General features: G+C 47.6%; 1 protein-coding gene across 1 annotated transcript; it reads right to left on the reverse strand.

Annotated features, from left to right (window-relative positions):
• Positions 1-2,685: 2,685 nt before the first annotated feature.
• On the reverse strand, positions 2,686-13,842 carry LOC308561404 (retinitis pigmentosa 9 protein-like). The gene is made up of 6 exons (XM_081146468.1): positions 13,646-13,842; positions 11,308-11,338; positions 10,063-10,192; positions 6,129-6,220; positions 4,102-4,163; positions 2,686-3,286 (listed from the first exon to the last, which is right to left on the reverse strand). The coding sequence occupies exons 1-6, from the start codon at positions 13,795-13,797 to the stop codon at positions 3,091-3,093; spliced, it is 663 nt and encodes a 220-aa protein (XP_081002594.1). The 5' UTR covers positions 13,798-13,842; the 3' UTR covers positions 2,686-3,090.
• Positions 13,843-16,558: the final 2,716 nt, after the last annotated feature.

A 16,558-nucleotide genomic window follows, 5' to 3' on the forward strand; every position in this document is an offset into this window, starting at 1 on the left:
TCTTGACTTCAACTAAGACAGCTATTATACCAACAACCAAATTAAGAAACTGTGACATTGTAAAGCCTTTGGAATGGTAAGTTGTAAAATAGTAAGTAAATTGAATTGCACATGGGTGCGATTCTTATACATTTTCTTCCCTTCCCCAAATGGCCACATCACTGATACCACCACCAAAAGGGTTGGGTCATTTGCACATGCTTCTGCCACATATCCTGTCTTATAATCTCCAGGGACCTTTAGATAAGGTTAAAGGGATGGTGGAGTTGAGGACAGAAAAAAAAGATAAACAGGACGTTCTCTGTGGATAGAGACTATGCCTGGCTCATTTTTATAGGTAGAGAGACCAGGCACATCGTAGGTCCCTGATAATCACACTGATAGATGTGCCCAAGGGTGGTTCTAGTACCACATATTCTTCCAACCCGTATATACTCCTGGAAACAAGGGAAGGTTAAGTAAACAGAAGTTCTTTATATTCAGAACCTGGGACCTTGATGGCTGATTTATGGAACCAATCTCCTCCCAGCAAGTCACACAGATTAAGTCCGACGAGGTGCCAAGTATTTATATGTGGTTTATATTGAAGCCCCTCCCAACATTGTTTGAAAGAACAGGGCATTTGAAGGAGAGCACGGGGGGGGGGGGGGGGGGGGGGGGGGGGCTTGCAGAAAGATTCTCTGGGGGGCAATATGGACTGTATGGTGACACATACAGACGGGTCCACCAGCGTTGCCTCTAAGTTACCCTGTGGTGAAGATGTCCTATTTTTTAACTCCCCATTATAACCAAGAACCTCTCAAGATGGTGTAAGAAGGTGGTACAAAGTGACAGCAATGCATTTTTTCAGATGACATGCAAAGGCAAACAAAAGGTACTGTTTTCAAGGTTGGTCTGAATGAGGTCTGACTTCCTAACCCCAACTTCAAGATTTGGTTTAGATATTCCAGGAAATCACCTTTGGCCCACATCCCCACCCACGGCTGACGATGTGACTCTCCTGTGTGCTCTAGTATCACCGGTGCTTTCCCTTTCATAGCCCATTTCAGGACATAACACGAGACTTCAAACCGTGATCTCCAGGATCATAGGTCGACACTCAACTACTGAGCTACGCCAGCCGGGCGGCTTTGCGTCAATCTGGATGAACAGATTTTGCTGTGGTCACTGTTCCTACTGTTCCAAGCCCAGAACACAAATGAGGAGGAAAGGCTGAGAAAGGAATGCGCTGGCTGGAGTAACTGAAAAATAGGGAAGACCCAGATGACCCAACTTCCTTGCTTTTATGGGAACTGGGAAGGCATTCCACTGCTCTAACTCCCCACCCCAAAGTCCAACAGTCTGATTCATTCCCCCACAAATTCCCGTGAGGAGTGTGTTACTATGAGTGAGTTGACTCTGATTGCCTTTTGGACATGTATGAAGTAGGAGTTTGAAGTGTTGTGGGTGAACGAACTCAAGGCACTTAGAGGGCCATAACCGGGCAAGATGTTGGACCCTAGAAGGTGGGGAAGCTGCTAACCCAGGTATGTGGAAGCAGCAGCACAGGAAGAGGAGGGTGCTGCCAATGAGCACTTCCCTGGCTTATAATCCTTCCCAGAGCCTTCCCTTTATCCTAGAGGCTAGCTGCAAAGTCAAGCATACATTTGGAAAATGGAGTCATTATTGATATTATTCTTCTGTATTCTAAGAGATTAAGTTTAACATAAATGGCATACCAGCAGGATAAAGAAAATTCCTGGGAGGAGAATTTGCTGCTGCGTGCTGAGCTGGGATGCCCAGGGTAAGTGCAAGGCACAGCTGGATTAACTGGCCTTAGGGTTTTCAGAAATAACAAGCACTGGCGATTCCCATCTGGGCTAATTGTGTCACTGAGATGAACTTTCTAAGGCCAAATCTAGGGGCAGTTATTGAAGAGAGCTGGGAAGGGAGCCAGCCTGGCCCGCCTTGGTTATTCTTTAAAAAAAAGGGATCCACCTGCAGGGGAAGAGGCAAAAGAGGGAATGGTGAGTTCTGGGGACCCTGAGTAACGATAGCAACAGGCCCTGGTAGAGGTGGAGGGACACTTGCCCCTGAGCAAGATCTGGCTCCACTCTGGCTCATCAAAGAGCAGACACCCTGCCCTCGCTGCAGGCACCACACCAACCTGCTGAGCTGCCCTGACTGCGCACAGTCAAAGCGTGAAGTCCCCAGGAGGGCTGTGCCAGCCAACAGGATGACGGCGCAGTCTGGGATGTGGTGGCTGACCCACGACAGTAATCGCTATATCCTTATAAATTTTCCAAGTCAGTTATTCTGGACAATGGCAATGAACTTCTTTTCATTGTTATTACAGGATATCCAAATGCCTCCCAAAAAACTCCACCCATTGTCTCGGGGGTGTATGAACACAGACAGCCTTCTGAGAGCAGCAAGGCAAAGCCCAACACACTTTATGCTGTTGAGTTAAAGAGTGAAAAATAAAAACTGTGCCAAGAAATGTGGATACTATGCTAGCATTTATGTTAAAGTAAAAAAAAGAAAACCCATATTTTCTTATGATACATGAAATACTTCTAGATGGCTTCACAAAAAACTGGCAACATTGGTAGCCATTAGGAAAGGGAACTGGGAAGCTGGGGGAGGAGGAAGGTTTTTCATAATTAAACCTTAGTACCTTTGAAATTTGGAACACATGCACGTTACTCAGAAATAAAAAATAAATATATTTGAAAATAAATAATGACTTTTATTATCTTCAGCAATAGAGAAGAGTCCGGCCTGAAGTCCAGGAGTTAGGCAGCCTCACCGTGGAGGTGACAGCGCCTGGAGAAGCGTCCTCGGGCTCCCTTAGGCCGGCGCCCCGACGTTTCTAAGGAACCACAGCCCCAGTGACCCCGGGGCGGACCCGGGAGGAGCCTTCCAGCTGGAAGCGGCGCTGTCCGGAGCGGGCACCTGGGGGCCGCGAGCCCCTCTCTGGGGTCGCCCTTCCCGGGAAGGCAGGTGGAGTCCCGCCTGGACGCCAGGCGCCCTCCGGTCCCTCTCCAGGTCCGGCTGCTCAGTCCCGCTCCTGGCCGCAGGGCTGACCTGAGACACGCCGAGCGGCCGCCGTCAGTCCGAGTCCGAGCCCGCGCCCTCCCGGGACCTGGGGGCCTTGTGCTTCCGCCGCTTCTTCCTCTTCTTCTCCTTCTTCCTCCTCTGCTTTTCCCTCCTCTTCCTCTTCCTGGGCGCGGCCTCGCCCTCCGAGCTGGAGCTGCTGCTGTCGGTGGAGGTGGAGGCCTCCAGGAGCCGCTTCAGCTGCTGGATCCTGCGGGAGACGGTCGGGGCTCAGCGGGGCGACCCCGAGGCCTCGCGGGCGCGGTGAGGGCGGCGCAGCCCGTCCGGGGCGCAGCGCCCGCGGCTCCGACGGCCCCTCGTCTCGTCCCCGCCTCGGGGCTCCACTGTCCTGTGTCCCCGCGTCCCCGGCCCGCCGCTGTGACCCCGCGGACACGGCTGCCGGTGCCCCGCCGCTCCGCCCACACTAGGTGACGCGCCCGGGCCGCTGTGACGCAGGGCACCCCGAGGAAACAGGCCCCCGGTGTCACTCTGCCTTCGGTCCGTCTAAGAATGATTTTGCCAGCAGCGCGGGTCCCTAACGGCGCTGCAGGAGATCAACTAAGTCACGCGAAGGGACCAGGCACGTGGCGGAGCCTCAGGCCGCGTGGCTGCCACGCGCTCCTGGTGGGGGAGGCCGGGCGCCCGGGCGGGGTCAGCGGGGGGGGAGGAGGGGGGGACGCCTGTGCCGGGGACCGGCATCCGCAGAGAGGGCCCCCTCCCCGATGGCCCCCCCCGCATGGCCCCCCTCCCCGATGGCCCCCCCCCGCATGGCCCCCCTCCCCGATGGCCCCCCTCCCCGATGGCCCCCCCCGCATGGCCCCCCTCCCCGATGGCCCCCCCCGCATGGCCCCCCTCCCCGATGGCCCCCCCCCGCATGGCCCCCCCCCCGCATGGCCCCCCCCTCCCGCATGGCCCCCCCCCTCCCGCATGGTCCCCCTCCCGGCACCGCAGCCGCAGCGCCCTCCGCCCATGGGCGCTCCCCAGCTTCACCCCGCGCCCAGCCCTGGGGGCGCCTCCCCAGCTCACCTCAGGTCCTTCTCGTGCCTCCTGGTGTCGCGGATGATGTCGTACATGGGGTCTTCGTGGGCCTGCGGGCCAGAGGAGGTTGAGGTTGGGCCTCAGGGGCCGTTAGGTAAACATATTAAATCTCTGTGCTGCTGGAACCAGTTACTTCCCCAGCCTGGTAGTGTTTTGTTTACCATGTTCTAAGTCTCCCTAAGGGCCGCTATCACCACTGACTCACCCAGGCTACCAGAAGGGTTTTCCAGTTAGAAACATACAGGATTGAAAAATATATGTATAGGGTATAACTTAAAGTAGAAATATTGCGGTAATTCTCTTTGGTCTACGTGGGTAGGTGGCTAAGATAGTATTTTAAAATAACAAGTGAATTACAAGAGATGATATATAACAGGGGTGGGGAAAGTCCGGCCCACGGGCCAGATCATTTGGTCTGGTCCTGCCAAGGGAGCCGCAGGTGGGACTCGAAATTCAATAAATCTAGTTTTTTTCATAGCTAATTTTAAAACTGATAATTTTGTATGGCCCTCAAATGGTGTTATAAATACTCAAATGGCCCCTGGAAGAAAAAAGGTTCCCCACCGCTGACATATAAGAATGAAACATTTACGGGTACACAAAAATAGATGTTAAGTACCCTAAACAAAGTCCAGAAGTATATAGGAAGCACAGATAACTTAAAATGATTTGAATTACTTAAAATAAGAATACATATATGGGAAACGTTATGGTATGTGAATGATCTCAATTTTAAAACAGAAGAAATATAGAAATTTTAGGTGTTACCAAAAAAATTAAATTAAAAAAATCTATTACCTCACTACCCAAGAGATAATTACTATTAACATTTGGTCTCTTTCCTGCAATCATTAGTCATAATTTATGAAAAATTATAATCATTTTATATATATAACTCTATTGCTTTCCAGTCATGAACATTTTCCTATCACATTATACATTCTTCTAAAACATAATTCCTAATGGCTAAATGACTTTTGTTACAGTTTATGTTGATATGCTGGACTACTAAGTTGTTTCCTATTTTTCTTTAGTTTCCGTTTTTTCAATCATATAATTAATTATAAAGTTATCCTGATACATACATAAACAGCTGTGTATATATTGATGCTCTCTTATGTCCTTAAGGTAAATTCTTAGAAGTGGGATTTCTGAGTAAAATAAAAAAGTTTAAAGTTTTTGAGGTTTAACACCACTCTGTTCTATAGTATCTATAAAAACTGACATTCCACCTAGAAGTGGAATGACTGATCAGAAAAAGTATTTAAGATTATTAAAGAAATAAAACAAAGTATTTTAAATGACTGTTGACCCCAGTTTGCCATACACTGCCAACCTCAGCACCCAGACAGCAGCGTATTTCACTTGGCAGAAGCAGTAACTGAACAGTGACTCAACATCTCTGGGACGTGACTGTTAAAGTGAGGACATGACAGATTTCTTTTACTGTCATCTAAAGAGCATATATAATTTATACACACACTTCTAGCTTATAATTTAAAGATAGATAATCTTTAGATAAAGACTGGGAAACTAAAACCCTGCTTTTAGTTACGAAACATGATTTTCCTGTGTAAATTAAAAACAAAATTACTGTCCTGGTCGGTGTGGCTCAGTTGGTTAGAGCATCATCCTGTGCACCAAAGGGTGAGGGTTTGATCCCTGGTCAGGGCGCGTACAGGAGGCAAGGAATCGATGTTTCTCTCTCTTTTCCTCTCCCTTCCCTTCTCTCTAGAATCAATGAAAACTCATATCCTCGGGTGAGGATTGAAAAAAAAAGGATTCAATAAATAACAATGTCTGCTTCAAAAAGAGCAGCTTTATTTTCAACATATAATGAACTGATCTGTCACACAAATGTAATTAATTCAACAGAGATTAGTAACACCAGACACTCTGGTCGAAATGCTTCTGGGAATGTATTTATGTGAACCCCCAGTTCACCGGTGACTGCCTGATTCATGGATATTCACCCTCCGTAAGAAGTTAGATCCACATGGTGGGGTTCTACTTACTACTCTGAACTGCTCCAACTTTTGGTTGCCTTTGATAAAAAAAGGGCATTCTTTGTCGCCTGTTCGGTGACCGTACCGTTTACAGCGCCAACCTAAAAACAAAGAAAAAAGGAAATATTTCTGTAAGATAACACAGTTTCACTTAATGAAGATAATCAGTAGATCACGTTAAGGTTTTTCTTCATTAAACTCCAATTCCAAAAGCAAATGTAATCAGCGAATGAACCATTAAGATCCTACAAAATCAGCAACATGTGAGATTGTTAGAAATGCAGAGTCGTGGGCCCACCCCAGAAATACATATACTTGAATTTCAAAAGATTTATTGGTGACTTGTAGACATATTAAAGTTTTAAACCACTCTTCTAAATAGCACTACAACCAACAAGTGAATGAAAGTATGTATAGTATACATGTCTTTTCTCCTGTACGGGATGAGTCCAAGTTTTGGGGAGCCTGGTGAACAGAAAGCAGTCACTATTCCATTTTCTGTCTCTGTGACTGTGACCATGGCAAGGACCTCACATAAATGAAATCACACACTATTTGACTTGTTTGTGAATGCCACTTAGCATACTGCCCTCAAGGTTCATCCACATTGTAGCATGTGTCAGAATTTCCTTCCTTTTTAAGGCAGCACAACATTTCATTGCATGTATATTCCATATTTTGTTTATCCACTCATCTGTTGATGGACACAGGTTGCTTCTACCTTTTGGCTGTTGTGAATAATACCGCTATGAACGTGGGTGTACAAATACCTCCTCAAGACCCTTCTGTCAATTCTTTTGCTATATACTCAGAAGCAGAATTGCTGGATCCCATGGTAATTTTATTTTTAATTTTTTGAGGAACCACACTACTTTTTCCCATAGCAGCTGCACCAGTTACATTCCCACCAACAGTGCACAAGGTTCCAGTTCTTCCACATCCCTGCCAACATTTATTTTCTGGTTTTTTGGGCAGTGGCTATCCTGATGGGTAGGAGGTGGTATCTCACTGTGGTTTTGATTTGCATTTCCCTAATGATTACTGGTGTTGAGCATGTTTCCATGGGCTTGTTGGTCATTTGTATATGTATCTTCTTGGGAAAAATGTCTCTTCAGGTCCTTTGTCAAATTTTAATCGGATTGTTTCTTTGTTGTTGAGTTAGGAGTTATCTCTACATTCTGGCTATAGTCCTTTATCAGCTATATGACTTGGAAATATTTTCTCCCATTCTGTTGGTTACCTTTGTATGCTATTGATAATATCTTTTATTCACAGAGTTTTTAATTTTTGATGAAGTCAAATTTATCTATTTTTTCTTTTGGTTCCTGTGCCTTTGGTGTTTTATCCAAGAAACCACTGCCAAATCCAATTTTGTGCAGCTTTGCTCTATGTTTTCTTCTAAGAGTTTTATAGTTTTAGGTCTTACATTTAAGTCTTTGATCCATTTAGAGTTATTATTTTGTATCTATTAGATGAGGGTCCAACTTCGTCCTTTCCCATACAGATATCCAGTTTTCCCAGCATGATTTGTTGAAAAGACTATCATGCTCCCCTTTAATGGTCTTGGCACTCTTGTAAAAAAATCAGTTGACCATATAAGCAGGGCAGTATTTCTGTGCTTTCCATTCTATTCCATTGGTCCCTATGTCTGTCTTTCTATAGTACCTCACTGTTTTGATTACTATAACTTTGTAGTAAGTTTTGAAATCAGGAAATGTGAGTCCTCCAGCTTTGTTCTCTTTTTTTTCAAGATTCTTCTCGCTACTTGAGGTCCTTGAGATTCCATATGAATTTTAGGATGAGCTTTTCTATTTCTGCAAAAAATGACATTGGGATTTTCATAGTAATTGTACTGAATCTGGAGATCGCTTTTGGTAGTACTGACATCTTAACAATATTAAGTCTTCCAATCCATGAACACGGATGTGTTGCCATTTATTTATTTGTCTTTAATTAGTTTCAGCAATGGTTTATGGTTTACACTGTATAAGACTTTAATCTCTGTCGTTAATTCCTAAATATTTTATTCATTTGATTCTATTGTAAGTGGAATCGTTCTTATAAGCTCCTTTTCAGGTTTTTCATTGTCGGTGTATAGAAATGCAACTGACTTTTGCGTGTTGCCTTTGTATGCTGCTGCTTTACCAAATTCATTTATCAGTTCCAAAAGGTTTTTGTTTTTTTTAACATCATTAGGATTTTCTACATATCAAATCATATCAGAAAAACTAATTTTTAACCTAGCGTTCTATACCCTGGCAAATTAAAAAAATCTGTAAAATAAAGATGTTTCCAGTAAATTAAGGTCTTGAAAATCCTATCTCCTCTAAGCCCATTTCAGAGGAAGCTGTAGGAGGATGCACTCCACCGTAACAGGAGAGTACTGTATAACAACAAAGGAGATGACTCAACTGCAGGAAACAGGAGCTCCAACACAGGAAGAGGCTGAGGGAGACTGCAGAGTGATGGTGTCTTAGAGTCAGCTCCGGCTGCCATAAAAGACATAGGCATTTATTTTCTCACAGTGCTAGAGACGGCGCCAGCACGGTTGGTTTCTGATGAGTGTGCTCTTCCTGGCTTGCAGACAGCTGTGTCCTCACACAGTGGAGAGAGAAAACAAACTCTCTGTTTTCGCTTCTTTTAAAGGAAACTGCTCACATCAGGAGAGCCACCCTCATGACTTTACCTAATCTTAATTATTTCCCAAAGACCCCATCTCCAAATACCATCCCATTGGGAGTTAGGGCTTCAACATATGGATTTCGGGGGGTGACAAAGACGTTCAATTCCTAACACACAGTGAAGGGCGAGCCCGGATGTTCAGCATGGGAGCAGTCATTTTCAGAAAGATGAAATTGACAGGCTACCTCAAGCATTTGAAGGTCTTATGATTCAAGCTTGGGAACAATTGAGGGTTGAATTAGAAATCAATACATGGAAATAAAAAACAGTAATAACAATAGCAAATGAACAATACACACACACACACACACACACACACCCCAAAAACTAAACAAAAAAAACCCACTAAGATAATTCTGGGGGAATTGATATAATTATTCTGGACACATGGAAGGAAAAGTAATCAGTTTCCTATATGACTCAGCTCTGAATATAATCATAACAAATACCAAAGACTTAACAAACCAAAATTATGGTAAAACCGTTCTTAGGAAGATGAACTATAATAAGGGTATGTGTGTGGTGAGAGCAGGAGAGAGCTAAATTCCCATCCTCTGTTGTACAATGTCAATAGGTAAGGCCTAAACCTGGGAATCAATTCAAAATGAGCATAATCTTTAGACATAAGAAGTTGAAGGTCAAAATAACTAATCAAAAAAGCTTCAAGTGGGAATGGAGAAATGGAGCTGGGAATGGCTATTTCAATTATGTGCACGGAGATTCTTTGTACAAACAAATGTCTTTACAAGGCTGTGGTGCCCTTTCTTCAAATGCCATCTTGCTGGAGCAGGCCTTGCTGCGCTGGTGGCGGGGGTGTGCACACAGCTCTGCCTGTCCCAGACCCACCCTCTGGCCTGGAGCTCCCCAGGCGCATGGACAACCTTACCGCCACTGATGGGGGGACCGACTGAGGCAAGACCCACAGGGACCTGCCCTCCAAGGCATCCCTTGTCCCCCACGGCATTTCCACCACAGAAGGTCCCTTCTGTTGCAGGGACATTACTAAGAGTGTACTCAAGGCAGCCAGCGTCCTGTGGAGGCCACTGCACTGGGAGTCAGGGCCCTGGAGCCCCGCCTTTGCTCCACCTGTCACCTGGGCCCGCTCCCTGCCGCCTGCAAGTTGGTCCCCTTGTCTATAAAGCAGAGATTGTGCGTGACTAACAGCACTGTCACGGGAATGAGCTGGATGAGAGAAACACTGTGAATGGAGGTAAGCAGCCCACGTGTGTGTCCTCGGGACTCCACACACTCTCACACTCACACTGCATGACTTTGACCTCCTTCCCCAGGGGCATCCAGAGTCCTTTCGTTGGTGCGTGGGCCAGGAATTCCCTGGCGTGTTCATTGCCGGGTACATCGGGGATACAGTCCTCCGGCTTCGTCTCATCCTCCTGAAAAGGGAAATGGTGCGTGAACAGCAGGGAAGAAAGCCCGGGTCCCCCCCTGGACTGCAGAACACAGCGCCCAAGGCCACATCGGTTACCTCTAGGAACTGGAAAGACAGATGAGACCTGACCAAAGGGGGATAAATGTGCCAGAAGAACTATGTCACAAACACGAAGTGGCTGTTCTTGGAGAAAAGTTACTAGTGGAACAGAATAGAAATCTGTCCCTCAGACAGGAATGATCTGTGAACTCTAAATTCTAGAATATAGTAGATTCTAAGATCAAGGAAAGGTTTCACTACCTCCAACTCTTTGTGGAATGAGGCAAGGTATAAGTATTAAACAAGGCTAGCCCTGGCTGGTGTGGCTCAGTTGGTTAGAGCATCATCCTGATACACCAGGGTTGTGGGTTCAATTCCTGGCCAGGGCACACACAAGAATCAACCAATAACGCATAAGTAAGTGGAACAACATATTGATGTCTCTCTCTCTCTCTCTCCCCCCTTCCTTTCTCTCTTTAAAATCAATAAATATTTTTTAAAAGAATTAAAGAAGGCTAGCTGGAATAATAAAATGGCATGTTGCATTAAAATAGCTTATTAGCCTTGAAGGCCACTGTCATGTTTTCCAGTCACACACATGCTGTATCTTTGATACGCATTTTCACCACTGAATAACTACAGTTAACACTAAGGAGTTTTCCCCCCCGTTTCCATGAATATTAAATTTATAATAATAAATTTTCAAAAATCTTTTTTTAAAGTTGAAAGTTAAATCTTTAAACAGAAAAGGTAGCTTTGGCCTTTAACCACTCCTCTTAGTCTCACTCCCCCAGAGACTCTGACACTGACCAGGGCGCAGAGAAGGAGAGTGATGGCTGAGGGACACCAGGGGCCTGCCTCGGTTTCTCAGGGAACAGACACATGAGTAAATTTCTACAAGGGCACAAGGCTTGTGACAAAGCCCAAAAGTGTCTCACTGGCACCTGCAGGGAAGACACAGGGTTATCACAAAAGGTGGTTCAAAACCTTATGCAGCTGCTTTCATAGCAAGTTACTGAGCCTGAGCCCCGAGTGAAACACGGCTCAGAGAACAACCCAAAGGACGCTCTTCACACTGACCTTGATCAGCCCGGGAGGAGGTTTTTCATAACTAGAAAGAAAAACACACACCATCAACCATGTTAACAGGGACATGACACATTTTAAAGAGCAAAAAGCAATTGTAGGCTAAAATCAAAAGGATATTTTAAATAAAACCCAAAAAGTGCGTTATATCTAAAACAGCTAATAAAACATGCCCAGCCCTGGAGAGATCACATGTAAACAAGCTGGTGCTTTACCACATCCTGCTGAGATCTGCAACTTCAGTCCACTGAAATTGTAATTAACTTGGTGTCTTAGCACATTGATTTTATTTTTGGAAGAAGGGAAAACAGGAGATTACAGGGAAGCCTTGGCAGGTGGGGCTCCGTGGTTAGAGCCTCGGCCTGTGCCCCGGAGGGTCGGAGGGGGCAAGTTAATGCTCCAGAGTCTCAATTTCGTTGTGCGTAAATACTTGGCAGCACACGTGAAGGGCACTCCACAAAGCTGGCTTCTGCCCCTTCTGTGGAAGACGAGGTGATGTTCTCAGCAGCCTCATGAGGCAGCTCACGACTGGATCACAAAGGCCAAGCCCTGGATCCAGCGGAGGTGGGAGAAAACAGCCTGTTGGATGGTAAATGACAAATGCCAGAGCTTTTCTAAGCGGACAGAGGAGGAACTGCCCCATGAATATTACATAGTGAACGACTGGGCATGAAGAGACTTAGCTGCTTAGGTGTGGTACAGTGCTTTCCCCAAGCAAATGCTTAAAGTATTTTCTAACACAAGTGGTGGCATGACATAGCTGTAACTTAGTAATAACACTGGAAATCTGCATAAATTGGGAAAATGATACAGTTTACCTGCAACCTAGAAACATGAATGGTACGCCTTAGGCATAGACACACAGTAGTACAGTCTATAAACCCGATAATCCATCCTTTGAGCCACAGGAGTTGTATAAACAACAACATATGGCCAATCAAATTGAAACCCAAATTCCTGAAAAATATGTAATGTTGTTGCCAAGATGAAAAGAAGTGTGATGGAACCACACATTTGAAATCTATGATTAGCAATGGCATTGCCTAAAAAGTGCATTGCACAACCGCTTTCACAAGTTTAAAGGAAGGTAGTTGATGGGTTTTCCTAGGGCTAAACAATTCCTTAATTTAACATACTTAAAAAGATAACTCTCTAAGGTTAAAGTAATACTTAATTACTAAACAGAACAGATTTGGAAATGGGAGTATGTTAATGTATGGCTGGCGTCTGCCCTCTGACAGTCAGTCTCCATGTATTTTTGCAGTTAATTCCGAATATTGAAACCAGCTGGCGGAGGCCCATCATTTTTGCACCGTCTGAGAATCCAACGGTTAATTCACTCAGGCGGTAATAATTTGCTCTGTGTAGTAAGAAGACTAAACTTATGTAAGAGGGGAGAAATATTATCTCCCCAGTTACGTATGGGCAAGAAATGTTTAATTTCTGAGCTCGGCCCACAGTGCCTTGAAGGGCCAGGGCTGTGGATGCCGGCCACGCGAGGCCCGGACCCTGCACCCCGCCCTCCTGGGGTGACAGCTGGGCGGGGGGCGCACTGAAAGGAGCAGGCCGGGCTCCAGCAAGCAAAGCATGTTGTCAAAGCTCAAGAACAACTGACCTCTACAGCTCCCCAGGGTCCAGGGCAGGAAGGACGGCAGGTCCTTAGTCCAGCCCCCCGTGTCCCCCCCTGTCCCCCTGGAAGCCTCCCCTCCCCCCGCGGCCTCTGGAGCGGGGGCAGCGCAGCGCCCCCAGGCCGGGCCGGGCCCCCGCAGGAGCTGGTCTCCGGGCCCGGCTCTTCCTGCCGAGCGGGAGCCGGCCTCTGTCGCCCCCAACCCCGGGCGGTCCTGGGACCAGAGCGGGGTCTCTCTCCGGCCTGGCGGCGCCCCCCAGCCGCCGGGACAGGTCCCTGCCCGCGGGTCGCTGCGGCCGCACTGACGCCGCGGGGCTGCGCCTCCTCCCCAGCGGGAGGCGCGAGATTGTCTGGTTCCCGCGGGCCCTGCGCCCCGACACCGCGCAGGACGGGGACCCGGCGCGCCCCCAGATCCCGAGTGGGCGCCCCGCAGCGCCCGCCTGGCTCCCACAGCGCGGCGCGCGGCCAACGGCGCCTCCGCGCGCGGGGACCCCCCCCCCCGGGAGCGCCCCGGGGCCCGGGGGCGGGGCCTGCGCTCCCTCCCGGCCCAGGCGGCCCCGGGGCCCGGCACGGACCTTCGCGGCCGCCCGGGATCGCCGACGGCGGCCGGGCCGCCCGCCCACCCGCGGGTCTCCGGGGACCCCGCCCCACGCGCCCGCGCGGCGCCCGTTTCCCGCGGGAGCCCGGCGGCGGGCGGGGACTCACAAGGACTCCAGGTGCTTGAGCTGCTGCAGCTGCTGCGCGTCGTGTCGCCGCCGCCTCTGCTCCCGGCGGCGCTGCAGCTCCTGGTCCGGCGGCTCCCGCGCCCGCCGCGCGCCCCCATCCCCGGGGTCACCGCGCCCGGACCGGGACGACATCGCGGCCCGCGCGGCGAAGGCGGCACTTCCTCCGCGCCCCGCCCGCCCCTCCCGCCGCCGCCCCGCGGCCCGCCCGCAGAGCCCGGGGCCCCCTCCCGAGGCCGCGGGTCCCCGCCTCCCCGCGGCGCCGCCTTCCGCCCTCGCTTCCAGCGCCGCAGCCCGGCCGGTTGGTGCCGGAGGTCGGAGCGCGCCCCCTGGCGGCGGCCGAGCGCTGAGGACGCCGGCGGTTGGGCGCCCTTCCCGGCTGCGCGGGGACCCCCAGAGCGTGCGACCCCTGGTTAAAACAGCGTCCATTGAATTTAGACAGGCTTTGGGTGCTGAAAATGAGAAGCTAATACATATTGAATGTTTTTATGTGCTGGTCATTGAGCTAAGCCCTTAATAAGATCTGACTTAATCTTTATAAACTTAAGTTCTGTTACTACCTTTATGTATTATGCTAATTTTGTAGCTGAGTGTAGGAGCCCCAGAGAGTTGAGTGACATGCTCAAGGATGCAGAACTAGTAAATCGTCGATCCAGGATGCCAAAGTGTTAGGTGCTTAACTAGATTGTATTTTAAAAGTGTTACCTGATATGTGAAGTTACAATAACTGTTTTAGCTTTAACATGATGGAAAAAACCACCAAGGAAGTAAAAATAATAGCATAGGGGATGTTTTCCTCAAATGTGGCATTCAATATAATTATTCCCTAAAATATCTGGGGAGCTCTTTCATATTTATTACAGGAAATCCAAATAAACACACAAAAGGCTATGAACAGACATACAGTGTTACACGGATGGGCCTGGGAACTTGGAAATCAGGTTTCCCTTTGAGAGGGAGAATCTGTGTAGGAACCAATCCAGTGGTTGATGCAAGTTACCTGGGCCAATAGCTCTCTCCCCCTGGGCAGACTTTGTTGCTGGTCAAGATACGCTCCTAAAGTGAAAGAAATGAAGGAAAAGATACAAAGAAAAGGTACCAAACATTCTTCAACCACAACCCGTAACCCTAGAGCAAGCAAACAAGCTGACTTTAGAATATACTTCTCTGCAGAAACCAACTGAGTAATTCTTCTCACCCTGGTGATTGAAGAGTCTTGACTGATTCAAATATGTGCTTAACTCAATGATTTGATCTCTCAGCAAGAAGACCCAGGGATTAATAGTTCCATGTTAGCAAGTATGAGTCCAGACTCTTTTGAAAACAACAGACCAAAATCCAAATCAAACTCTTTTAAGAAGAAAAAAAATGTATTGTCTCACATGTGAGATGTCATGGGGTAGAACTTCAGGAATGGCTGGATCTAGGTGTTGAAATGTTAGAGTCAGAAATTTCTTTCTCTCAGCTTTCCTTTCCTTTGTATTGCTTCATTCTCATGTAGGTTCTCCCACTGTGGGGGCAAAGGTGGCCAACACCTTAGCAGCCCCAGCTTTAAGAAACCTTTCTCAGTTCCAATAGGACCTCCATGTATTATACTCATTGGCTTAGCAAGGGTCCTTTAGTTGTCATGGAAACAATCACTGTGGGCAGGGAGAAGCCCTACTCTGACTGGCCAAGCCTATGTCACATGCCCACCCTAATTCCCAGGGGTGGGATCAGCTTTACCCAAGCCATATAGACTAACAGTGTTAACAGGATGAAGTATATTAATAGGTTTTCTATTTCAATAGAATAAGCTCTAATACGAACAATGAACATTTGTTTAGTGCTACACGTAGTTCCTCATTAGACCCTGGGATCTAATAAGATCTCTAATTTGTAATTATCATGTTTTATCTTCATCTTACAGAGGATGCTGTTAATTAACTTGCCAAAGGTCACGTAGGCAGTCCACATGTTATATGTATTATTCCTTTGATACATTGTTGAATTCAGTTTGCTCATGTTTTATTTAGTATTTTTGCATTTATATTTATACATTAGATTGGTGCTGGTGTCTCTCTCTCTTGCTATCTTGGCCACATTTTGTTATCAGGATTGTTTGCTTCTGTGGATCCTGAGAAAGAAGATACCTACTAAGTAGGGCTCCTGCTGGCTAACTGAGCTCAGATTTAAAAACGGGGCCTAGCGGCCATTTCTACGCAGGGGCCTCTCATGCAAACTGAACTTCAGGGAGAAGCCTGAACTGATCTGCTGGCCTCCATTGTTCCTGCCATCTGAACCAGCTCCGGGGCAGAGCAAAGTGGTGCAGGGCAGAGTGGAGAGGACGGAAGCAGAGCTGTCCAGCTGGAGAGAGGCCTCCCCGGAGGTTTCTCACAGTCCTGGAGTTTCCTAATTGAGCTATAACGCTATTGAGCTCCTCCACAGCTGTGCCCTTCTCATGGCCGTGCTGTATCACAATTGAGCTGTTTGCACCGAATAAAGTCTCCTTTTCATGGCACCCCGAGCTGGGAATTGCGGTTGGCTTTGACTTGGTGGTAACAACCATTGCTTCACACTTCTAAAATGAATCAAGAAAACTTTGGTGATTCGCTTTCATTGCTGCCAAGTTTTAATGAGGACAACGGAGTCTAAGCTAAATGCATTTAACTACTCCAATGAATTTCTTGCCACATCTAAGTCTCTTGTGCAGTCCCACCTGGCTTAGTCACGTGTTTGGGACCGTGCGGGAGGTTTGCTATTAAGTCAGCTCGCAGTGCACCTGGATGGCTTGGGGAACACTCACAGTTAGCAACTTAAAACTTGCCTCTGTCAAGGGAGTCTGACAGCACATGCCTCCCCTTTCTCTAATCCTGAACGGTTTCAGTCTTTTCCAATGGAGACTCCATTTTTTATT

Source organism: Miniopterus schreibersii (genome assembly GCF_964146895.1).
Source record: "Miniopterus schreibersii genome assembly, chromosome: 9".
NCBI classification, from domain to species: domain Eukaryota; kingdom Metazoa; phylum Chordata; class Mammalia; order Chiroptera; family Miniopteridae; genus Miniopterus; species Miniopterus schreibersii.

Excerpts from the sequence above, each read along its gene's own strand:
- LOC308561404 (XM_081146468.1), bottom strand. The coding sequence starts at position 13,797 with ATGTCGTCCCGGTCCGGGCGCGGTGACCCCGGGGATGGGGGCGCGCGG. Across the intron at positions 11,339-13,645 it reads CTCAAGCACCTGGAGTCCTT|TTATGAAAAACCTCCTCCCG; the intron begins GTGAGTCCCCGC and ends TTTTCTTTCTAG. Across the intron at positions 6,221-10,062 it reads GGAGGTCAAAGTCATGCAGT|GTTGGCGCTGTAAACGGTAC; the intron begins GTGAGTGTGAGA and ends CTTTGTTTTTAG.